General features: G+C 36.1%; 1 protein-coding gene and 1 long non-coding RNA gene across 2 annotated transcripts; one reads left to right on the top strand and one right to left on the bottom strand.

Moving 5' to 3' along the window:
• LOC307164207 (GTPase IMAP family member 8) lies at positions 1–24,788 on the top strand. The gene is made up of 7 exons (XM_079880733.1): positions 1–422; positions 756–930; positions 1,859–1,897; positions 2,510–2,548; positions 2,883–3,560; positions 16,146–16,832; positions 20,866–24,788. The coding sequence occupies exons 3-7, from the start codon at positions 1,894–1,896 to the stop codon at positions 22,881–22,883; spliced, it is 3,426 nt and encodes a 1,141-aa protein (XP_079736859.1). The 5' UTR covers positions 1–422; positions 756–930; positions 1,859–1,893; the 3' UTR covers positions 22,884–24,788.
• Positions 24,400–26,429, bottom strand: LOC307164988. The gene is made up of 4 exons (XR_013822373.1): positions 26,192–26,429; positions 26,067–26,152; positions 25,224–25,749; positions 24,400–24,821 (listed from the first exon to the last, which is right to left on the bottom strand). It is a non-coding gene; the product is annotated as an uncharacterized lncRNA (long non-coding RNA).

Genomic DNA, 26,429 nt, shown 5'->3' with positions numbered 1-26,429 from the left:
GTATCATCAGGAGCCACAGGTATTAATTTTGTTTAGTCTGTATATATTTTTTTGACTTGCTTTATGAATCGCCAAAGACTGCGGTTTCAGCTAAAAAACGTATTTAGTGTTCTAATGAAGATAAAAAAGTCACTTATCTTGGATGACCTGAGGGAGAGAAAATTAACAGATTAATTAACAGCTTTTTGGGCGAACTATACCTTTAAAAAGCAGAATCACTGAAGGACAGAGAAACAAAACAGAAGAAAGAGAAGAGATGAGCAGAAACACAAGAAAATGACTTCCAGACACAGTCTTAGATGAAATCAACTGAAGAGAAAAGAAGACATTAAATCTGTGAAGATCTCAGCAGAGGAGGATTAAACAACTCCACAAACAGCATTACCAGCTTCACCTAATAACCAGATTCAGATATGTTGAAGGTGAGTAGGCCATAGTCACTTTTTTTTCTTTTTTTTTTTTCTCCCATATTCTCAGAAACGGTATTAATTCTGATTTTATAAGTCAGATCTGTAATTCAAGTAATTTGTGTTAGTGTCTTACCATTGTCATTGCTAATAATTTTGAGTTTTACATTGATGCTTGTATTAAATCTGGTACTCCCTTGTTTAAACCCAGTATTAAAGCAGCATTATTTTTTATTTTATTTTATACTTTTTTATTCCCATAAGTGCATATGTTGTAAGTAATTGTAAATGATGAGGAGAACTGACAATATAAATGTGGCTGTTTCTTTTCGTCTTTATCGCCTACAGTAGTGGAGACCAGGGACAGTTGCAACATGGGGATGGTTGCAACATATCGTTTTTCTCCAATCAGAAACAAGCTAGAGTGATGACACTCGTAATGAACATGCACAGTTAGACCAAGAAGACAGTGGACATATTCAGCATCTGCTGCTGCATTTATTGAAGAAAACTTGTTTTGGAGGTATGAAAGTAAATTTTTTCATGAGATATATTTTTGTCATACTGTCTTGACATTTTGTATGAATTAATCAAAACTTACTTAGTTTGAATTATTGTTTTGTTTACTTCTAAGTGACATAGCATGTGTCAAAGTCAGTGTGTCTAGCAGGCGTATGATGTTCTGTCATGGCTGATAGGGTCGGGGACGGTTGCAACAAGTTATAAATTACATGTTTAATAAAAGTTTGTTGCATTGCAAATTGTTCAATTCTTCCTGTCTGACACTGAAATATGGAGAGATTGAATAGCATCTGTAACACCTGCACACTGAATCCATGTAGGCCTATGTTCTACACATAAACAAACAAAACTCAATAACTGTTATTTGATAAATATGACTAAATTAATAAATAATAGGCTACAATAATAATATTGAAATAAATAATACTATAATATTATAGTAGGCCTAAAACAGTTAATATTTTCAGAATTCTATGCTCATTGAGACAAAAAGCTTAAGTTAATTAGTGAGATTTAAGGTATTTTTAACATGTTGCAACTGTCCCATGATTGTGTTGCAACTGTCCCCTGGGTTGGGGTCAGTTGCAACATTTGATTTATTCCATTCAAATAAAAACTGTGAACGATATGTCATATATAATCATCTTTAAATGGTATGGGTAAATTAGCAGACAGATGCAAGTTTAATATATACGGTGGTCTAGTCCAAATAGTCTCTGAGTAACTGAGAGAAATGCAAAAAGTGTTGCAACTGTCCCCGGTCTCCCCTATGTGTTCTTAATATTATCATCAAATTAGCTAATTGATCTGCATACAATATTATAAAGTTAAATACATTCAAATAATGTAAACTTTCATTAAATGACTGGTGTTCTCTAACGGATAGGCTATTTCTCGCGCAAAACCTTCTCTTTCTCTTTCGATTTCAGTCCCGGCTGCCCGTGGCGAAGACATAACGTCCAGTATGGGTGAGAATCCAGTTAGAACATGTAGATCGAAATAGGAGCGAAATTATGTTGCTATAGGCTTACTTTCGATTGTCTAAAAAAAAAAAAAAAAAAAAAAAAAAAAACACTGGTTTTAATTTAATGTTTGTTAAGTGCATGTTTGAAATGTATCGCAATAAAATGTATCGCAATGCAGGAAGTAAAGAATGCATCAGCCTCGAACATACAAACAATAAATGATCTTTATACTTTGTGATACAGCGGTTCTGGCTTACTTGTTTTGGTCTGAAGACGGCAATACATAAAAGTACTACTAAAATTACATATTAAATTTCATAATATTGTCTGCTATTATCTTCTCCAGATGGATTAATGCATAATTAGCTGCTGTACTGTTAGTGTAATCGGATCTAGTGGCAACGATTTTCGTTGAGTTAGTCCACCCTATTTTAATAAATGCATGCAAGAGAACAGGATGAGCGATATAAACGCGGACATATTCATTTATGAATCTGAATCACAACAATGTTTTTTCGCTGCATCACATTATCTCCATATCTGTACAGAAAAACATGATAATTTGTTCTCTCACAGTGATGATATAATCAGCAGATCTGATACTGTCATTTTCAGAGGGAAAAAAGTTGCCCCGAGGTGCTGATCGTGCAAACAGTAAGTCAATTAATTTATCGAGAATTCCAGTATTTTTGCAAATGTAGTGTAGGCTCATTGTTCTTGTATTGAGAGCACAACGTTGCATTAAGGATTTAAGGAAAGTAAATAGTGGTATTTTAATTAATATAAGCAGTGTAATAGTATTATAGCTGTTCAGCAGTAGTGTAAAAAAAGAATATATATATATATATATATATATATATATATATATATATATATATATATATATATATATATATATATATTATAAAACCAGAATATTAAGCATTCTGATCAAATCAGATAAGTCTCTTATTTGAGATTTTATAATTATCGTTCTCTTTGCCCCCAGTGTGTGATCTGAGGATTGTTCTTCTGGGAAAGAATGGATCAAAAAACAGTCAAGTTAGAAACTCAATCCTGGAAATTGATCTGCATGAGTACGAAATATCTACAGATTCACATCAGCCCTGTTCCATAATCAGTGGAATACTGAAGGACAGACATATCACTGTCATTAACACTCTTCATCTGCTGAATCCAAACATCTCAGATCATCAGATCACACACACAGTGAGAGAGTGTGTGTCTCTGTCTGCTCCAGGACCTCATGCCTTCATACTCGTACTGCAGCATGAAGACTTCACTGAGGAGGACATGAGAAGAGTGAAATATGTGCTGAAACAATTCAGTGAAGAAGCATTTAAGCGTACCATCATCCTCACAACTGATAATGAGGCAAGATCATACTGGTTTATGGGGAAAAAGAAAACAGCTGTTCATCAGTTAATAGAGGAGTGTGGAGGAGGACATCTGCAGCTCGATGAAAAATGGCAATCAGAAATATTCAAGAGGGTTGATATGATACAAGAGAAAAGCAAGGACAAATATCTCAGATGTGTGATATATGAAGATGTTAAAGGAACTTCTGTAGGAGCAGAGCAGACCAGAGCAGAGGAAGGAAACGAAAAGAGCTCTCACCACAAACCCCATAAAAAAACAGAAGAGAGGCAGAAAAACAAAAATGAAGGTACTGTTCAAAGTCTTTTTGAACAAGTTTTCACATTTGAGCTTCAAATTATCTTTTTACAATTTAACTAAATTCATATAGATTTTCATTTAAAAAAGCTTCCAGACAAGTCTATGCACATAACTTTTTTTATCCAGCTCGACTATCAGCCAGTGTCTATAATCTAAGCATTAATATCATAATTATAATATTACAATATCAGCATATATTCTTCTCATCTTGAGTTGTGATGAACTGTTGCTTTTCCACTTTCATGCCAGTGTGAGCCAGGGCTTTAAACGGGCTGTGCCGGGCTAGCCTCGGATATGTAGCACCGAGCCCAAAACCACGCTGCGTTTCCACAATCAGGCCAGAAGATCCGCAGCGCTTCACTTATAAGTATAAATAAATAGTTCGTTGGCATTTTTGATGTAAGATTTAAAACCCAAGTATCAATGTTTTACCATAGTTTAACAATAATAAGTGATACATTGCTAATGATAATTAATTTGTGTCAAGATTGGACATTAGTCACACAGAAATAGCCTATTATAATGTTATTTCACAAAAGAAAGAAGACACAACTCTTAAGTGTCACCGGCCCACCGGTGGGCCCAAAATCATTACATATTTAAAACAGTAATATCCTATAATAAACATAAACTAATCTTGACAAACTATATATCATTTGAAAGCTTACAAACTCTAGTTTTCATATTTGGTGAATGATTTTCAAAATAAATTAGATAGGAGCTGTAATTTATCAATTTGCAACAAGAATATTTTCATATTTCTAAGGCGTGTTCAGACCTTTATTTTGAAATAGCAATGAACATGAAAAATCATGAAAGAATGGTTGAAACCTCAGTTTGTTTTCATGCCAAGAGTTCAAAAGGTATCATCCATTAAATTATTTTAGAAAAAAAGATATTAAAATGTTTTTAATAACACATATGGAAATGGAGGCGCCCTTATATGGGCAGTAATGGAGTCCGGTTGTCACCTAGTGAAAATGTTTGTTACTGCGCCCAAACAAAATCTCACTGAAAGCTCATTTTTTGTAGCCTAGAAATCTAGACGCACCCTAGCGGCAGCAAAATGTATTTCGCAGCCAGGTGGGTCTAGCAACTCTCAATAGACCTTCTAGCTGCAAAAACCTAAATTGGGTCAGGCCAATCACGTCGTGTATAGAGTAGGCCGGGGCGGTCTTAACATAATGACGACAGAGTTGCGACGGTTACCTGCCTTCGACTTGAAAACAAAGAATGATGGCTGCTGGAGAACAGTCTTTCGAATCGGCTTTGGCCGCGACTCTGGAGGACTTGGAGTTAGGCTTTTCTTTGAGAAAAGAGCAAAGAACGGCACTTAAGTCATTCTTAAAAAAAGGAAGATGTGTTTGTCGTTTTGCCGGCCAGATATGGCAAAAGTTGAATCTATAAACTAGCTCCGCTGTTGGGAAAACGCTCTGGTTGGTTGAAGCGCTGTCCTATTGCGTGCAGAGGGAATTTGAAAGACAGCCGTTTATCCCGCCCCTCGGAGTGAGCGTGTCTATGGTGAGTTGCCAGACTAAACATCTTGATGTAAGTCTGGCTCGCCAGGCTACATTTTTTGAGATATCAACCTAAAATTTGAAACACAACTTATTCAGATTTTTTTTTTCAGTTTTAGAGTCGGCCAGGTTTTAAAAATATATATTTTATAAAAAATATGAATAATTAAATTTTTTACATTGTACATTTTCATAAACTCAAACTTCTATAACTTTTTTTTTGTTTCACTTTCTTAATTTATTTCACTTCAACAAAAAAATCTGCCAAACGTCTTCTTTAAAACAAGACCAATTTTACGTCTATACTCCAAAGCATTCTTTAATTACAACCATTTAAATTCGAAATGTGCATTTTCATGTATATTTAAAAAAAGGGGGGTGACACTTAAAGGGTGTTAATAAAGTACTTATTCAGTCGCGTCTATTTCTGTTTATTTGTAGTCACAGCCACAGGACAATATGGTTTACATCATATCTGAACAGACTGAACATTTTTACAAATTTATATTTCACAAAAATAGCCCTCTCCTGGTGGCCAAGAGGAAAACTAAATCAGAGAATAGACGAAATGACCTCATTTGAGGCACTCGAGTCTTGATCGCGCACCTAGAGTGCTGAGTGAGCGCTGGGTTGCCTTGACAACCCGCTCTGCAATCCGGCAGCTCGATGATACACGACTCGAGCAGCGAGTGTCAATCAGGCCTACGGCTGTGCACACAAGCGGTGGCTGGCCAACCGCAGAAAGAGTCAACCGGCATGCCGACATGGTCATTTTCTCATGTGACAACATGAACAAAGAAAGATAATGCAACGAATAATGCAACAAGATTAAAATAATGCAACAAAGTTTGTTTTGGTTAAACAGCAGATTTAGAAGAAAATAGTATCATAGTCCAGCTTACAGTAAGTAAGTTCAGTGTTGGTTTATTGAACCTCCTTGTTAACCTGTAAGTATGAACCTATAGTATGAGGCCCTTATGTTAGGTTTAACTATGCGTCCTTTTTTTCCCGGACATGTCCTGTAAGACTGGAAAAACTGGAAGAGAGGGCAACAGGGCTGGACTGGGACAAAAAAATCGGCCCGGGCATTTTTGCCCAGACCGGCCCACAATATGATCATAAACACCACCCATCTTTGCACGCCCTTAATTATATGCATACCAACTCCTATTAATTAAAACCACTAATGCCATGTAATGGGTGAGTATAGGAACAAGTGAGAGTTAACAGATGAAATAAGTCAAAATTGTATATTTATTAATACAGTTGAACTATACTCCACAGTGGTGAATCCTAAAACAAGCTTTAAGCGGCTCTGGCATAGCAATACAAGTGTTTCTTACAGGATATTTGTTAAAACTATGGTGGTGTGTCCTCTGTCCTTCTAGGGGGGTTCGGGGGCATGCCCCCCCCGTGAGAAAATTTTGTAAATTTTAATGTTAAATTCATCAATCTGGTGCACTTTGAGAGTTCAAAATGAAAAGCTCCAACCCATTCAGTGTGCAAATTAAACAAAGAAAAATTCAAACCTCTTTTAGTTACAGTGTCTACATTACACCTACTACATAATAATAGTTATTAATATTAATCCAACGACAGTAATAGCCATATTTTGTAAAACAAATGCACAAAAAATAAAGGAAACTTTCATAATTAGTTGTACCAATTTCTATACTTGAAAGAGATAAGCACATGATCTTTTATTTTGACGCAAACTGCATCAAGCTTTTATTTTGGCGGAAAACATGGTTTACAAACGCCTCTTATTAAATTTCTAGTGAATTGCGGTAATCGTCAACTATGCAGATGTGGAAATAATCTACACTCATGACATGGCCTAAGTGTTTTGAAAGTAGTTCTGCTTACCGCGGACTCTACACTCTCTCATCTCTCTCCTGATCCTCCGTCCTCACTATCATCATCTGCCACAGGAGCTGATGAAGGTCAGAAAACATATATTTTGACACAGTTTACAGTGTCTGCTTTAAGGGCCTGGTTCTATTTTTTCACGCTATTTATCTGCACATTCCTTGCGTTTCTTCTCCATCTATTTTGACAGATACACACTGACACTGCTGCACGCTCGCTCACTCGTTTAAAGTTGTGATTGGGCCAGCCCAGTGTCAATCAAGAAAAGAGCCAATGGGCCGCTGATCTACGTGTTTCATGGGCTGGTCTGTCAGAAAAAAAAACTAACACTGACTTTGACCAATGCATTACACCGGCACAAACCCAGCGCCGCCAATTAAGCAAAACAAAACAAAACGAATGGGCCGCAGATGTACAAATTTTATGGGCCGTTAAAAAAAAAAAAAAAAAAAAAAAAAAATTATGAGTATGAGATATATCGGCCCAAAAAACACGTCGGCCCACCGGGCAAATGCCCGGTATGCCCAATGGCCAGTCCAGCCATGGAGGGCAACTGTCTGAGAGAACAAAGGCAATTAACATTTGAAATAACTCTTGTGCATCATTCGAGACACAAGTCTCACCTCAGAATCATCCTAATCTACATCTCTTCCCCCATTCCTTCTCTCTCATGCTGATTTCCCCAAAATTCACCCAAAAATCTATATGGTTTAATATGAAAATTAACATACAGTATTACACATGTTTGGTATACCTAATTTGAAATGTCTCAGTGCGACTGGTACAAAGCTCTCATTCCCAAATAAGTCAAACAAAAGGTAATAAGGTATTTAAGAGTTTAGATATAACTGGCACACAGAGGAGGGTGGGTCTCCAAGCAAATGGTATCCTGCTCCCAAAAGGTGTAAACTCTGACAGCAAATTCCCATTGTTAGTAAATGTTTCTATGTGAAAGAAGTTTCTGTCTATATAAAGAAATGCAGCAAGAGGATCGGCGTGATTTGTAACTCAAATTAGCCTGTGATGCTGAGAGTGGCCGAGACACTCTGTATCATGTATTTTCTAAAGTCAGGTTTGCATCTTTTCTCTTTATTCCAGAGCATTTGATGTTTTGTATTTATTATCTTTGAACTAATTATGAATCTGGCATGATACATTTACCTGACATAATAAATTGTTACATTTGATTTTATTCCGACTGACTCTGAAATTGTTTTCCCAGGTAGATTAAATCATTCGTATGTTACAGCAAGTTTTGCATCAGATTAGTGATGCTGACGACTAATATTGGCACTAATTCAAGTGTACTTGGCTTGCAAAGACAAGAAGTGAATTTCTATTTAGGGCAGCAAACGTGCTGTTTGACCAACCTAAATCTGGGTGTGTGTGTCTTACCTTTGTTTTAATTAAATGTTACTTTAGATAAGTGTACGTGGGAAATCACGGCATGGCCAGTCCAAAGCTATTAAAGTTGGTTGACTTATCTGTAGTAGTGGCCATACCTCTACTGAAGTAAACGTTGCGTTAAATTCAAGTGTATGCAATTCCATGGGATGGAATTACCAAAACTGATGAGCTTGTGAACCTGAGACCCGTGTTTAAACAGAAGGCGTGAGGACCTCTGAGCGACATAGTTTCCTAATATAAACTGGTAAAATATAATTAAAGAGTTAAATAGAACAATCAAATGTATTGCTAAACTATTATATCACGAGTTCACACTTACACACAATTAGAGTGAGTAAAGTTTAATGTGTATTTGGTGTGCTGTCTGGGGGGAGGGCTCAAAGCTCAGAGTTCAGCCCGAACCCAGAGTACTCCCACCGTATGTAAATGTTAATGACTAGAAGTGTGGAGAAGGAGTGGTGGAGGGATGCTACTAAACTGTTAATGGATTGAGGTGAGACTGCTGTATATATATATATACATACAGTATATGTGTACCTCTGATTGTTGATTGCTGAGTGTTCTCCTCTCGTGTTAATTATCTGAATGTGCTCCTCCCGTACTTTGTTAATAAAACATCATATAATTGACCAATAACCAATTGGTAGTGATGGGCAAATGAAGCTTTGGTGAAGCACTGAACCACTTATAATTGTTTTGAAAATGGGTTCATTACTCGAATCTTCAGTAACAGCGCCCTCGCCTGGTGAAGTGCCAAGGCTGCATCTAAATGATCCCGGCTAGATGGTGGACAGGAGGCTTTAAGATGAGGGAAATAAGTCTAGTGCACCCAAGAGCAGAAGAGCAATGACCAGGATGCTTGTGTTTAAAAAAAAAAAAAAAAATAATAATAATAATAATAAAATAAATATATATATATATATATATATATATATATATATATATATATATATATATATATATATATAATCTTTACTTAAAAAAATAAATAAAATACAAAGTACAAATGAACAAGGAAAGCCGAGCTTCCATAAACCAGAGAAACAAAATAGACACAAGGGTCAAAAGGTATAATAAAGAGCAAACTTAAATTGAGAACTTGTCACAGTAAGCACAGGGTACATAGGCTCAAGACCATAGATATCATATAAAGGCTAGATGTCTCGTGCGCGCTGCTGGCCAATGGAGGTCGACGTCATGCCACGTCATGCCATCTTGCCACAGGCAGCTTGCTCACTCGTTTAATGGTGCATGTACTTTTAAATAACCATAACTTGCTCAATTTTCTACCGATTTTCAACCGGTTTGGTTTGTTATAAACGTCAGAGATGTAGTTATGACACTGCATGCATACAATGCATACATATGAATAATTATAACATACATGTTCAAGCATTTGGAATTATAGCCACGTTAATAACGTTTGTAAGAAACCAAACCGTTTGTAAATCCGTCAAGATTTCAGCGAGATAAGAGGATTTGTGTGCGTGCTGATCATTCACCTTACATTAAGCCTGCCTGTGACAAGATGGCCGAAAGGGTGATGCCGGAAGTGACTGCGCAATAAGACATCTAGCGTTTAGATATGATATCTATGCTCAAGACTTATTATCCTTAATAATCCAACCAAAACTGATATCTTCCCCTTTCCCATGTTCCCAACATGCTTCAAGTATACCTTTTGTTGGATGACTATCCTTCTGCCCTTTTAGGTTTACCCAGTATGCCAGTATCAATTACTTCCTTCTTAAGTGAATTGGCATCTTCCCCATCTCCACCTGTAATGCTGGAACAGAAGAGGAAGGATAAGCTCCACAACATATTCTCAAAGCTCCTGATTGAATTTGTTCTAATTTTTCTAACTGTGACTTAGTTGCTGTTCCGTATGCGATACAACCACATTCTAATACTGCTCTTATCATTGTCGAATAAGTTGTTTTTAATGCCACTCTATCAGCTCCCCATTCTCGTCCTGAAATACACCTCATTACAATTACACTCATTACACCCAAATATTTATTCAGCTTTCGTTGGACCCTTTCTCATGCCCCAAGTGGTCACGCCTGAGTTTGGGGGATAAAGATAAATGTTATCAACGATCTTTATTGGGGCATCTCCCACATCAGAAGAACAGGCATTGTTTTCTTTGTTCTCACTGTTCTGCTGCTGCGGGAATGAAACTTCTTTACCATTCGCACCAGAGGTATTTATTTTGACCTCTGATAAAACAGCTGGAGACAGTAGGTTTTTGTGTTTTGCATGACTGAATGAGACCTGGAGGGGAGAAGATAGTGTGAGGAACTCAGCATGGGGGGAAGAGACGAGATTGGAGAATTTGTTTAGTGCTCTCTGTCCCATAGATCTCTTCTTCAGTGAGTTTTATTGTTTTATTGCAGGTTCAAATTCTTGAATTCAGTCTTAGTAGAAGTCCATCCTTACACCACATACCTAAAAATCGTATCACTTTAACTTGTTCTATCTCTTTGTTATATAATTTCATCTTTAAATCGATACTTGATCTTTTATTTGTAAAAAAATATACATTTGGTTTTCTCCACTGAGAATTTAAAACCCCATTTGTAAGAACATTTCTCTTGCATTTTATTAACAATATACTCTACATTCCTACCTCTAAGCCACAGAGCTCCATCATCCGCGAACAGCGATTTATTTATATTCTTATCTATTGTTGCAAATACGTCATTATTAAATAATAATAAACAACAAAGGACTTATAACACTACCCTGAGGAGTTCCATCCTCAATTATTCCTTTCCTTGATATATATTCCCCAATCTTTAATTCAATATTTCTTTCAATTAAAAAATCTTTAATCCAATTATATAATTTTCCATCTATTCCAATTTGATCTAATTTTATCAACAAACCCTCCTTCCATAACATATCATAAGCTTTTTCTACGTCAAAGAAAACTGCTATGGGGGGGGGGGGACTCCTGTCCTACGATCTTGCAGTTCATTACCATCTGTATCCCAACTGTTTTTATTTGTATGGCTTTATTTTTTTTGCTCTTCATTCCTACATGCTATCATTAAAGCTCCATCTTGTAGCACTTTTGCGAAAGCTATCTCTCCTACCAACTTTTTCAGTTCATACGTCAAAGTCAATGGATTAACTCCTGAAACTCCTACCTCTCCTTTAAACTTCAATATTATCTTAAATTCACTCTTGATATTACTTCGTTCCTCACTAGCTATTGAACTGCTTTCTGATCTTTCCTCCTTACCTTTTTTCCTCTTTTTGTTAACCTTCTTTTCTGTTCTGACCTTTATCCATCCTACCTCCATATCATACTCCTCTTCACCTGTATCTTCCATTTTTAGAGTCTCTGATCCATTCCCAGTTCGATTTCCAAGATTCCTCGTATACGTATTTTTTGGCTTATTTGAATTGGCCGCCATGCACCTGAACACAAAGGGCAGGGAACAAACAGACTTAAGGTGATGATACACAGGGCAACTTTTTGAGCAATATTGCTGGGCAATGTTGGCGTCAACGGGCAACCAGATGAGACACAGGGCCCACGACCGATCTAAATTATCCAGATAGAAATGTATGGCCCATTTTCAATGGGAAAGTGCCCAAGAAACAATCGACCGGCAAGATTGCCCAGCAACATTGCTCAAAAAGTTGCCCTGTGTATCATCACCTTTATAAAGAGCTAGACACAGGTGAAGGGTATGAGGGTTAACGAGCAAAGTGCTGAACAAGGTTAAGGCGGGCATACACTGTGCGATTTTAGTCCGATTTTGAGCCGAATTGACTCGTGCGACTCTTTTTCGGGTTGGGCCGATTTTCAGCTTTGTCATGCTTCGTTTGTCGTGCAGTGTTCGTGCAGTGTACAGGGGGAAACGAGAGGCGATTAACCTCTCCCAACCGGATGGTCGGATGAATTTCTGGCATGTTAGAAATTCTGTTCGCTCCTCATGACTATATCGCACAGTTGAAGCAGAGCTACGAACCGATAGCCCTAAACTCAGTGTTTTTTTCCCTCACTGCGCCTGCGCAAAAAACAGAAGTTTCATCTGCAGCAAAAAAAAAGAAAGAAAAAAGGGAGATCTTTAAGTTCTGTAGTTCAAACTAGCTACAAATTACTGTTGCTTACCTCCAGTTCGTGTTGAAAAATGGATTAACCATTACCCACTTCTTCCAATTAAATTAAATTTTCAATTCAATTCAAATTTATTTGTATAGCGCTTTTCACAATACACATTGTTTCAAAGCAGCTTTACAGAAAGTGCATTTACATAGAAAAATAAAGTTAGTTAATCATGTAATAATTTAGGGCACATCACTGGCGTTGAGTCATCTCTTTACAGGCGTCGAGTCGTCTCTTCACGGGTGTTTGGGCATCTGAAGTGTCCATGAGAGGCTGGATAAAAACTGGAGCTGACGAACTCTATTTACCTCGGGACTCGCGGCCCAAGATAACAACAGAAAAGCAGATGGGAAATAATTAGCATAGCTGCCGTTCATAATATTAATGCATTTGATCCAATTTAACTGTAGTATAAAAGATAATCATGTGAATGCTTGGCTAAAGAGATGCGTCTTTAATCTAGTTTTAAACTGGGACAGCGAGTCTGAGCCTCGAATAATATCAGGAAGGCCATTCCAGAGTTAAGGAGCTAAATGTGAAAACGCCCTCCCTCCTTTAGTGGACATAGATATCCTAGGAATGACCAGAAGCCTCGAATTTAGTGATCTTAAAGAGCGCGATGGATTGTAGGGCGATAGAAGTTCCGTTAAATACCTAGGAGCTAAACGATTTAGGGCTTTATAGGTCAGTAGTAATACTTTATAATTGATACGGAACTTAATAGGTAACCAGTGTAGAGATGATAGAATTGGTGTTATATGATCATATTTTCTTTACCTAGTCAAGTCAAGTCAAGTCAACTTTATTTATATAGCGCTTTTCACAATACAGATTGTATCAAAGCAGCTTCACAGTATTAAATAAAATAGTACATCAGTGTTTGTTTCTGGTGTAAAACATCCACGTTTGGTAATGCTGATCAATAGTATTGTTGAATTGATTAATTAAATTAAGTATCCCCAACTGAGCAAGCCAAAGGCAACAGTGGCAAGGAACCGAAAAACTCCATCAGGTGACCTAATGGAGAAAAAAACAACCTTGGGAGAACCCAGGCTCAGTCGGGGGCCAGTTCTCCTCTGGCGTTTATGAACTAGAGACCGGATTTAACTGTAAGATTAAAAATATTATATAAATGCCTGGCTGAAGAGATGCGTCTTTAATCTAGTTTTAAACTGGGAGAGCGAGTCTGAGCAACGGACAGTATCAGGAAGACTATTCCAGAGTTTTGGAGCTAAATGTGAAAATGCTCTCCCTCCTTTGGATGATCTGGATATCCTAGGTATGACCAAAAGCCTCGAATTTAGTGATCTTAAAGAGCGCGATGGATTATAGGGCGATAGAAGATCCGTTAAATAGACTGGAGCTAAGCCGTTTAGGGCTTTATAAGTCAGCAGCAATACCTTGTAATTAATACGGAACTTTATAGGTAACCAATGAAGTGATGTTAAAATCGGTGTTATATGATCATATTTTCTTGATCTAGTAAGAACTCTAGCGGCGGCATTTTGGACTAACTGTATCTTGTTTATTGAGGTTGCAGGACAACCAGTTAATAAAGCATTACAGTAATCTAGTCTCGAGGTCATGAATGCATGAACTAACTTTTCTGTCATCAGAAACAGATAGCATGTTACGTAGCTTAGCAATGTTTCTAAGGTGGAAAAAGGCTGTTATTTTAACATATGAAATATGTTAGGCCAAGTTGTGGTCTAGTATAACACCCAGGTCTTTTACTGTAGTGGATAAAGTAACAGGACATCCTTCTAAATTAAAGTTGTATTGTAAGAGGTTTTGTGGGCAGTTTTTTGGACCAATAAGTATAAAATCTGTTATAAAATAATTATAAAATTTATAAAATAAAATCTGTTTTATCTGAATTTAATAGCAGAATATTACACATCCACTTTTTTATATCATTAACACACTCTGTCAATTTAGATAATTTGGCGTTTCCATCTGGTCTTGATGAAATAAATGTTTGAGTGTCATCAGCATAACAGTGGAAACTAATTCCATGTTTTCTTATACTATTTCCAAGTGGCAGCATATATATTGAGAATCGCAGAGGGCCTAACACAGATCCCTGCGGCACTCCATAGTTTACTGACATTATCTTCGATTTTTCCCCATTTAAACAGACAAAATGGTAACGGTCTGATAAGTACGATCTAAACCAGTTTAATGCCTGTCCCTGAACACCAGTGTAATTTTGTAGTCGATCTAGGAGTATTTTATGATCTATAGTGTCGAACGTTTGTAAATGAGTTTAAAGAAGAAAATCAAGGATTATGAATCAATTCGATGGAGCTCCAAACACAAACAATGCGCTCAGGCGCGACGCATGCGCACTCGCCTAATTCATTGATGAATTATTGCAGTGTTCGGACATATTATAGACTGTTAATAATTAATTATATGCATATAATTAATTGTAATCAACCTAAATGTTTTAGAAAATTTTTAATGAGGAGGAGTAAGCTTCTATGTAATATTTTATTAACCTCACAGCACGTTGGTTATGCGGTGATTGGCTATGAAATTACTGCGTGGCAATTTAATTATAATAGCCTCTCACTTTAATAATAAAAATAGACTAGGCCTTCCCTAGTAATAATAGTAATAATAACAATAATACAAATAATAATTTAATACATAAATTGGAAATGCTAAATCATCTTGATATTGATAGCTGATGCTTGTTTTGACAATAGCCTATCTCTGGACACATTATATCGTCCATAGGCGCAACCTGGCACAAGGGTTTATCGTGCTGATTCGCGCATATTTCACACGTATAGTGTGAGCAGTGAAGTCGCAGCTTGACGTTCGGACCGTATAGTTTGAGCACATAAATCCTGAGCTTTGGCTTTACATCGCATGCGATCTACTCGTTCAGTGAGAGTAGGTACCTTGCTGACATCACACAGACATCACACAGTGTATGCTCACCTTTAGGGACGTTGGGGTCATCTGCAGGAGTGGAAAGAACAGTGCTCGTAATATAAGTGCCATCTGTAGGCCTGGAGGGAGCATGGCATAGAAGACTCTAGGAGAGCACCCCCTGCTGGTCAGTAGGGGAACAGCAACCCAAAGACGAGAACTTTATATATTGAAACTATTTTTGTTGTTGTTGTTGTTGTTTTAACCTATGGCAATGAAAATAAATAGTGTCATGTAAAAGGTGTAAAAATCTTGGTCAAGCTGTTTAATCCTTTTTGTATATTTGGCTATTTATGCTGTTGGAATATTGTTTTTAATGGAATGCACTTTGGCCAACTCACAATGTTTTAAAATGTGCAATACAAATAAACTAATCTAAACTAAAATCTAAAAAAAAATAATAAATTTAAATAGTTTGTTGTTATTCTACTGTTGCGGGTCAAAAGTTAAATGAAAAGGATGTATTACTTTATGTATTAAAGTATGGTGATTCCAGCAACTCTTTATATTTTGCATCCAATTATTTTCTTTTGAAATATGTGGGATGATGTACATCCAGCAAGTCCTTGAATGTGAAATGAGACCCTGCCTGCATCTGTACTGTATACCTTACTTTACATATAGGGATACAGTACCTTTACTTGATATACATGTACAAATATGTGTGTTTAAGGAAATGTACAGAACCAAAACTTGAAATGGCTTTTAATATTTTTTTCAGCGTCAGTGAATTTTTCTGGAAAAGAGAAGCTGAACCTGGTGTTGTGTGGAAGTGATGAATCACTTAAAGTTTCTGTGTCAAAACTTTTACAAGGGAAAAAGATACAACAATCACATCAGAGAGCAAGCAGTGAACTTTGTGTGAAGAAAGACTTGAAGCTTCATGGACGTGTGATCAGTCTGGTGGAGCTTCCAGCTGTCAATCATCTCTCAGAGGAGGAAGTGATGCATGAGACTCTCCACTGTGTGTCTCTCTGTGATCCTGGAGTTAATTTTTTCCTCCTCATTGTTCCTAATTCTCCACTTACTAATCAAGAGAAAGCAGAAATAGAGACGATCCAGAAGATATTTGACTCCAGAGATCACTTCATTCAAATTTTTGGGTCAAGTCTCTCTGTTGAAGAACATGTGAATGAATCCATACAATCCAATCCAGAATCTCAGAGTTTAATCAGCCTCTATGGGGATCAGTACAGAGTGATTGGGTTAAATGAACCAGAAAACTCGAGACAGATCATAGAACTACTGGATTATATGGATAAAATGAAGATTGCACCATATTCACTTCAGATGTATGTGAAAGCTCGAGAGAATAGAGTCAGACATGAAACTGAGAAGAAATATGAAGAAAGTCTGAAGAGAATGGAGAATGAAATTAAAGAATTAAAGCAGAAGAAAGAGACAGAAGGTGAGTTTTGTGTGTGTGTGTGTGTGTGTGTGTGTGTGTGTGTGTGTGTGTGTGTGTAAAATATCTTATGAATCTTCATAAGGATGTAGAACATTTCTTTCTAACAAAATTCAGTCATCACAGCAAAATCCCCAGTGTTAAATTAACACTGCTCAGTGTTTATATGAGTCCACACTAAGAGTGTTATAAGTAACACTGAAGCAGTGTTAAAGTTAATGAGATAATTAAGTGATTAATTGAGTGATGATTGAACATTATTGAAGACATCTGATGATAACAAGCAGAATCACTGAAGGAGAAAATTTTTATTTGTGTTTGCTTAAAGGACAATTCCAGTGAAAAATGAACCTAGGGGTAATTAACACATGGTTACCGAGTCGATCGTTCCCTGGGATGCGTTTTCATGAAAATCGAATGTGAAGAGTTCTAGAAACAGATTAGCTCATAACACTAGTATAAGGGGCACAGTGTAAGTAAAAGTAAATCGCTAGTTAATACCACTAACAAGGCTCAAAATAGCCTCACACTAACACGGTAGCATAATGAGGTTCCCTACATGCAAAACGAAGCATTGAGGACTTTGTAAGTGTACAGACAGTTTTATAAGAAGCTACTTTATAAAGACAGTACATTATGCATTTACAGGCAGCAGGCATCTTGAAAACACGAGCCACGAACGACTGTCTGTACACTTACTAAACTGTCTGTTTAATAAGTTTTAATAAAGAGAGACGTCTCTATTTAAATATCTCTGAAGGTGCTTGGTGTGTTCTGCTGAACTGAAGTACCATGGAAATACTTCATCCATGAATAGGCACTTACTTCACCGCATAGCATCGAGCTGCTGTGTCCACTATCTAGCCGGGATAATTTAGATGCAGCCTTAGCACTTCTCCAGGCGAGGTCGCTGTTACTGAAGCTTCGAGTAATGAACCCATTTTCAAAACAATTCTTCTCAGTGGTTCAGTGCTTCACCAAAGCTTAATTTGCCCATCACTAATTCATTGTTTGTTTTCTTATTAAGACACCATTGAATGTCATGTTATAGAAACATTACTATGATCAAGTATATAAAATTAACATCATACATGACGGTCTAGAAGAGATCAGCTGATCAGAGCACTACATGATGATTATATCATGATCGTCGTCGTAGCTAACATCATCTGATCACATCTTCTCTTACTGTTCTTGCCATAACAAACAGTTACAGCAATCAGAAAAAATCTAACATTAATACATCAAGAGTTAAACTGACCAACTAAAGCAAACGCTGATTACCATAAGGGTGACATCAAACCAAACTATTAATTTCAACAAATCATCAACATCTAAGCCTCTGTTAAACCTCTGGGGTCTAAGGTGTTTTAGAGAACAGGTGTTCCTTGAGATGTTCTGACATGCCCTGACATTTGTGCTTTTTCCAGTTGCTTATAAACATATTAATGGCAAAGGTGTAATTACACTCTATTTAGTACAAACAGGGCTACCATAATATGTGAGCAACATTTTTGTACATGTTTGTATTTTTGAGAAAATAATGTTTATGCATGGTTATTGAAAAAACTAAAAATTAAAGTTTTTAATACTTATTTGCAGCTGTATCATACAAATAAATAGTTAAAAAATCATACATTGTGATTTCTGGATTTTTGTTTTTAGATTATGTCTCTCACAGTGGACATGCACCTACGATGACAATTTCAGACCCCTCCATGATTTCTAAGTGGGAGAACTTGCAAAATAGCAGGGTGTTCAAATACTTATTTTCCTCACTGTAGTTTGCTAAAAGCGGATCATTCATTCACACACAGAAACGCGATTCAAATTTAAACCGTCTTTTTGGGAGTTGTGGTGCATCACAGCGCACATCTCTGGGGTTCATTCATTCACACACAGAAACGCGATTCACTTTAGAATGAAAAAAATTACAATAGTATTCCTCAGCTCAGCTTGATCCGTTGCTCCTCGAAATACCAGCACTTCTGAGGTACATTTTCCATTATTATTATTACGATAGTATTATTCCTCACAGCGCCGCGAGACGGTGTAAACAAGTACAATGATCTGATGAAACTTGATGTGTTTCCTCGAGCTGATATGGGGGCGTTCACAGTTTGCATGGATTGCCTCAGTCATTTGCATTTGAATAGCGCGCGCTCTCCGTGGGCGGGATCACATTAAACTTAATAAGCTGAAATGAGAGTGACTGACATCTCTTTCTTTTGATTGAATATTTGATTTAGTTTTGAATTAGATAATTTAAAAGTACACACTTGAATGATTATAAAGATATATTGCTCATTCCTGGGTGAATAGTATTCGCTGAGTTTTGTTTAAGTTTAGAGACGTGCTCCAAAAAAAAAAAGTTCACCAAGACGGATACACAGCAAAAACTCCAGTGTTAAATTAACACTCCTGGGAGTGTATATGAGTCCACACTCAAGAGTGTAAAGTGTTAAAATATGAGTGTTAAATTAACACTCAAGAGTGTTAAAGTTAATGAACTAATTAAGTGATTCATTTAGTAATGATTGATCATTATTGAAGACACCTGATGTTAACAAGCCGAATCGCTGAAGGAGAAAATCACAAATTGTAAGCCACCGTTATGGTGATGGGTGTTTGCTTTAGTCAGGCTCTTGACCCTTATACATTTACTTTAGAATTTGTTTGGCTGTTGTATCTTATAACTGCCAGATGAACAAAGAAAAAAAGTGATCTGATGGTGTTGGTTATGTTATGACAATCATCATTTGAAAATGATCACTGAACTCATTAAGATCCTTATTTCTGACTTAGATTTATGTTGTTGATTACAGCATAACTGTGAATCTGCATAAATATCCAGAATTTTAGATATAATACAAAGGATTTCTTAAAAGTTGTTTTGAAAAAAAAAAATCTTTCTTTTAGGCACACACAGATGTCAAGATTCAGTCTATGCATCTCAACAATGGTGACGAGCAGAATATTCAATTAGGGAAAGTAAATTACATAGACAATTCAGATCATAATTTATTCATACCACAATGCATGATAGAAGGCATACATGAGTTGTGATTGGTGGCAGCCACTGCAACATGCTTTATTATTGTCACCATTGTTGAGATTCACAGGCTGATTATTGATGTCTGTGTTTCTAAATAAATTCATTTGAATGTCTTCTGATCAGAACAATGGTTATGAAATATTTTTGGATTATATGAAAAATACTGAAAATCATGTGCTGTAGAATCACAGCGCTGCTGTAATTAACAAGGTAAGCCATCTCAATAAGTTTTGCTTTACAGATCACAACATGATTATGTCAAAACATAACCAACACCATCAGATCACATTGTCTCTTTGTTCATCTGACTGTTATAAATCAATAACAGCAGACAAGCAAAATTTAAAGTAAACATATAAGTGTCAAGAGCCCAACTAAAGCAAACACTGATCACCTTAATGGTAACTTACAATTAGTGATTTCCTCCTTCAGTGATTCTGCTTGTTAACATCAGGTGTCTTCAATAATGCTCAATCATTACTAAATTAATCACTTAATTATCTCATTAACTTTAACACTCTTGAGTGTTAATTTAACACTCATATTTTAACACTTTACACTTTTGAGTGTGGACTCATATACACTCCCAGGAGTGTTAATTTAACACTGGAGTTTTTGCTGTGTAGGCAGAAAGCACACCCTGTTTATTTTCTTTATTTTACAAAAACACAATGTTTTTTTTTCGCTTGTAAGTGGACAAAAAGTAGACATTTAACAGTTTATTTTTTCATATTTCTTAAGTCTGTATGACCATAAATGACGGAGTATTTTAAATCTATTTTGCTGCTATGTGAAAAAAATCAAGCAAAATGCGCTGGCGTTTTTTAAAAGCAAAAACCCCTCTTTGACTTCAGTCTATTCCAGTGAAAATCCACAAAGACAATCAGTGACATTTGGTGTATGATTTTGTGTAGATACGGGTTGAAAACGACCACACCTAGTGCGTGACATTAACAAATGCATTCTTACTGGATTTTCTAGGTGTTGAGATTCAACCAGATGATCTGGAGTGTCTGAGGATTGTGCTGATCGGGAGGACAGGAAATGGAAAGAGTGCAACAGGAAACACTATTCTGGGAAGAGAAGAGTTTCAGAGCAAATTAAACACTGATTCAGTGACGACTGTTTGTGAGAAGGGAGTTGGTGAAGTTGATGGTCGATCAGTAACTGTTGTTGATACTCCAGGACTCTTTGACACGACACTGTCAAATGAACACGTGGTGGAAGAAATAGTGAAATGTGTTTCAATGTCGTCACCTGGACCTCATGTGTTTGTCATTGTGTTGAGTTTGTTAAGATTCACCAAGGAGGAATCAGACACTGTAGATCTGATAAAGAAGATCTTTGGTCATAAATCTGCTCAGTTCAGCATCGTTCTGTTCACTAGAGGAGACGAACTTGGGAATGAATCTATAGAGGATTATGTGAAGAGAAGTAACTCTGCTGAACTGAAGAAGATAATCAGAGATTGTGGAAACAGATTCCTGGCTTTCAATAACAGAGAAAACCAAGACAAAACTCAAGTTACTCAACTGTTGAGCATGATAGAAGAAGTGAAGAAAACTAATGAGGGTCGATACTTCACTAACAGCATGTTTGAGGAGGCAGAGATGTCCATTAAAAAGAGGATGGAGGAAATAATGAAAGAGAGAGAGAGAGAAATGCAGACTCAGAGAGAAGAATTACAAACTAAATATGAGATGGACATGAAAATCATGACGAAGAGGGTCAAGGAAGAGAAACAAAGAGCAGATGAGGAGAAAATGAAAATGGAGAATCAATTCAGAGAGAAAGAGGAAAAACTCAAAAGAGAGTTTGAAGAGAAAGAGAAAACAGAACAGAGGAAAAGAGAGATTGAAAACCAAAAACGATCAGAAGAGGAAAAAGAGCGAAGAGCTGAATATCGTCAAAATATGGAAGAGATGAAGAGAGAGATTGAATATCAGAGATCACTGTATGAAAAACAGAGAAAGGACAGAGAAGAAGAAGATAGAAAGAGAGAAGAGAAATACAGACAAGATCAAGAAAAGATGAAACACGAACAAGAACGTATTATAGCACAGTTAAAAAAAAAACAAGAGGAGGAAACAAAAAAGAGGAATTCTGAGGAGAAAAAAAGGATTGAACAAGAAGAGAAAGAAAGACACGAATGGGAGAGAAAAATAAAGGCAGCTGAAAATGAAAGAAAAGAGACTAAAGAGGAAATTAAACGAAAGCAGAAAGAATGGGAGGATGAAAAGAAACAACAGATGAGAAAACGAGAGGAAGAAGAAAAAAAGAGAAAAGAGAGACACGAGGAACAACTGAGAGAAAAACACAAAGAACAGGAGAAAATGAAAACTAATTTTAAAAAAGAGCGAGAAGATGAAAGAAAGAAGATAGAGGAGGAGAGAGAGAAACAGAGAAGAGAGAGAGAAGAAAAAGAGAGAGAATATTATAACAAGAAAACTGAAATGGAAAGACATTATGAGCAACTGGAACGAGAGAGAAAAGGGGAGTGGGAGAAAAAAAAACGAGAAGAGATTCAGAGACAAGAAGAAGAGAGAAAGAGATGGGAGAAAAGGATTGAAGATCTGAAACGAGAACATAAAGAAGCGTTCAATAGAAGAGAAACTGAGAGAAAAGAAAGAGAAGAGAAAGAGAGAGATGAAATGAAAAATAAACATGAAGAGGATATAAAAGTCATGAAGAAGAAACATGAAGATGAAGCCAGAAAACAAGCAGAAGAAACAAATAATTTAAAAGGGAGCAAAGAAGAGCTCCAAAATAAGCTGGAAGAACATCAGAAACAACATGAAATTCTGGAAAAAATCTGTCAAATCCTGGGACTCCAGAAAGGGCTAATAACACAATTCTATGAATTCCTAACTAAGGAACACAAAGTTGGAAATCTCCATCAACGCCTACAAGCTGCGAAAGGAGATGAACTAAAAAAGCTACAAGAAGAAGTTGAAAATCTTTGGAAGGAATCAAATAAATCAAATTGTGTCGTAATGTGATTTTCACATGACAGCTCAAATAATAATTAGGTCGCTTATTCATAACAAAGGCATTTTTATGATGAAGCTGTGGATGAGTGTGGATTCATGGTCACAGCCAATATATATTTATATCATGACAACTCTCTGGAAATTTTAGCACAGTAATGGATATAGATTTATACGTTTACAATGGATAAACATCATCAATTATACATTTTTACATTCTAAACCTGAAAATTATGCTTTAATCAACAATTTAGAGATTGTTTTTACACATTGTTTATCTAAATTCCCAAATTCACTTATATAAAAGGAGGAGATTTTAATATCACTTTAGACTCTTCCTGACCGGTGGCCACCTCGCAGTGTAAACTCTTATAACTCCACACTGAAGGCCTTTAGGCGGAAATTTGGAGTAATAGACTTTTGCTGAGAGAAATTCCCTGGAATTAGTTATTTCACATGAAATAGCATGTAGTGTTATGTCTTGTATTGACTACTGGTTAACTTTGTGCAGTTTACATAAAGAAGATATTTCTGTTAATATCCTTCCCTCGCCATTAACATATCGTAAGGCAGTGTCTATCAATATTTCTTTACATTCCTCTCTTTCCTCCAACTATCATAACTCTTATTGGAAGCTTTATTGCATTAATTGGGAGTTATTTAAATGTGAAGCTTGTAAATTTCTTAGAAAATTAGGAAGTTTATTATTTAAAGCTAAAAGACTTGAAGATTAGACGATCATTTCTAAAATTATGGCTTTTACTGATAAATCATTTTTTTTTCAGATAATGAATATCTTGAGTTACTCACACTTTAAAGCCAATTAGATGATATTTATATAAGGAGGGCAGAGGGGGTCATTAGACCTAGACAGATATGGTTGGAAAAGGGTAAACAGAATTCTGCATATTTCTTTCTATTAGAAAAATTCCATACAAAAACAAATACAATTTTCCATTTGAATATTAATGGACGTTAACACACGACTCAGCGGACATTGCAGATTACTGTTCGACTTTTTTTTAGCACTCTTTACAAATCAGGGTTTAATGAAAATGATTCCTCTGTTTTTATAGATAGTCTTACTAATTTGAAATCTTTAAATGTAGATCAAAAACAACATTGCGATAGTTTTATATGTATAAACTCCTTCAAGCTATTAAAGAGCTCAAGTTTAATAAATCCCCTTGGTGTGAATGCTTAAACCTCAGAATTCCGAATTTAAAACCTTTTCAGAAGAACTTGCTCCTTTTCTTTGAAATATTTTCTTTTAATGTATTGAAAATGGTAAACTCCCACCTAAAGGCCTAATTATCTTAATTCCCAAACCAAAAAAAAAGACACTTTAATTTTAGATTAATTTCAGATAAATTGTCGACCAATTTCCCTTCTTAAAATTTTTTTTTAGCCTCTATATTAGCTTCTTGAATTAATGGGGTGGTTGATTATGATTTCACTTTGTTAACTTTAGTTAGTGTGTAATGTTGCTGTTTGAGCATAAACTGCAAAGTTACAACGCTCAAAGTTCAATAAAAAGGGAGATATTTTCTTTTAAAGAATCAGTTTTTAAGGACTACAACAAATGGCTGGTAGGGACTACACGACATTCCTCCCGGATTAGTGACATCACCAACCCTAACATTTCCATAAACCCCTCCTCTGGGAACACGAAATAAAGGAGGCGAAGCCAGATGCTTCTTTATTGGAATTACATTTATAAACACAACTTCTCTCCAATCCGGTGTTTTATCTGGAATAATAAGCACATTATGTATGAATCTAAGTCTTTTATTTCTTATGAATTGATTTTGTAATGATATCGTTTTTGTTAGACAACTGTATAACCATGAAGAACTTATGTTGATCTGTTCTCAATTTCTTTTAAAATATATATTCCAGTTATATTTTGCTGTGGTTCTGGATGCTGTTCCCTCTGGTCTAAAAATGCTTCTTAAAGGGGGGGTGAAATGCTATTTCATGCATACTGAGTTTTTTACACTGGTAAAGAGTTGGATTCCCATGCTAAACATGGACAAAGTTTCAAAAACTAAGTTGTAAGTTCCGGTTTGTCGCAATGATAAAGGTTCGCGGTCGTGCGTTGGAACCGGACGGTGAGTAAAACTGTTGAACAAATGTCTCTGTGTGTTGTTAGCTCGGCGCGTTAGCACAGCTTTAGCGCCGCCCACACGGCCCGCCTTCAGCCGCTCGTTTTTTTCCGGAAAGACTCGGTACAGCCTATCTTTCTTTTATAAATATAATAAAACAAAAGACTTTTTGGAGATATGAAGGATGCAATATTACTCTATAGGTACTCAAGATTAACAGGAGATTGAGTGAAAATGAGCATTTCACCCCCCCTTTAAAAACACCTGTCCTCCGCTCTCTCCAAACTCAATGGATCCTGCTGATACTGAAGTAGGCCATATCTGTTTCTTTCTTTCCTATATTAAAAATAATAATCGTCGTGTACATGCTTTGTTTCAAAGGGATATTGTCTTCAGACCTGCTATCATATCATTTTGAAATGGTTGTGTTGATAGTCTGATGTGGAATAAAATCTGGAATCTTCCTCATAAATATTTAATCACAAACAAAATCAAAGAAATGTCGCTTAAACTCATTTATAAATATTTCCTTTTTAATTAGTATCTTGTGAACAGATTTAATTGTGATATTGATTCATTTTGTACATTTCTGTGGTCTACATGATGAAACATTTTATCCTTTATTTTGTAGTTGTCCTCATTCAGTTTGTTTTTGGTCAGATTTCTGTTCCTTTATTAAGGCTCTTATGCCCAGCTTTCAACTGTGCTTCAAAAATGTGTTATTTGTTTTTTTCTCTTATGACAAATCTTATCATAAGGAATATGTCACATGCCTGTCCTGTCTTGTGTTGCACATGGGTGTTTTGTTATTTTGGGCCATGTGCTCTTGTCATTGTCTGATCCCTCCCACTTGTTATCTGATTATTGTTTAAGTTCTCCCACCTGTTCCCCCTTGATTAGTTTCCCTTTATTAGTTCCCACTTGTTTGCAGTCTGTGTCGATCGTTGTCTTTGTTTTCCCCTGGTGATGTACCCGAGTTATTCCTGCCTTGTTTTGTTGTAGTTTGGTTTTTGTTTATTGTTTATTAAAATTTCCTTTACCGCACTTGAATCTTCGTTTCACTTTCTGACCAACCGTGACAGAATATTACTTAATCTGCTAAACATTTAAACACACTTTGCAGATTTCTTATTTTTTTAAAACAATATTGTTTTTTGGTATTGTTGAATTTCTGATCTAATAATATAGTTGAATATTATTAATATTCAAATTCACTTAATAGTCAAAAACAATTTTTCCTTCAAATTGGCATTTATGAATACTAAATTTAGCTAAAAGAATTTTCACATTTTTATTTAACTTTTAAGTTTGTCACTGTTTCTTTATATATTTGTTTCTTTGTTTGTTTGTTTGTTTACTCAATGTAATAAAAAAATAAAATTTCAATGGTTTACCGCTGGGGGGGATGATCTCTGTCAACCCATGAATCATGAAGAGTCACTGAGAACAAATG

The sequence above is a fragment of the Squalius cephalus genome, assembly GCF_949319135.1.
Source record: "Squalius cephalus genome assembly, chromosome: 1".
Classification (NCBI taxonomy): Eukaryota; Metazoa; Chordata; class Actinopteri; order Cypriniformes; family Leuciscidae; genus Squalius; species Squalius cephalus.
The sequence above is the reverse complement of the archived record's forward strand: the minus strand, read 5'-3'. Positions and strand labels throughout refer to the sequence as shown.

Excerpts from the sequence above, each read along its gene's own strand:
- LOC307164207 (XM_079880733.1), top strand. Across the intron at positions 2,549-2,882 it reads AGGTGCTGATCGTGCAAACA|TGTGTGATCTGAGGATTGTT; the intron begins GTAAGTCAATTA and ends CTTTGCCCCCAG. Across the intron at positions 16,833-20,865 it reads GCAGAAGAAAGAGACAGAAG|GTGTTGAGATTCAACCAGAT; the intron begins GTGAGTTTTGTG and ends TGGATTTTCTAG.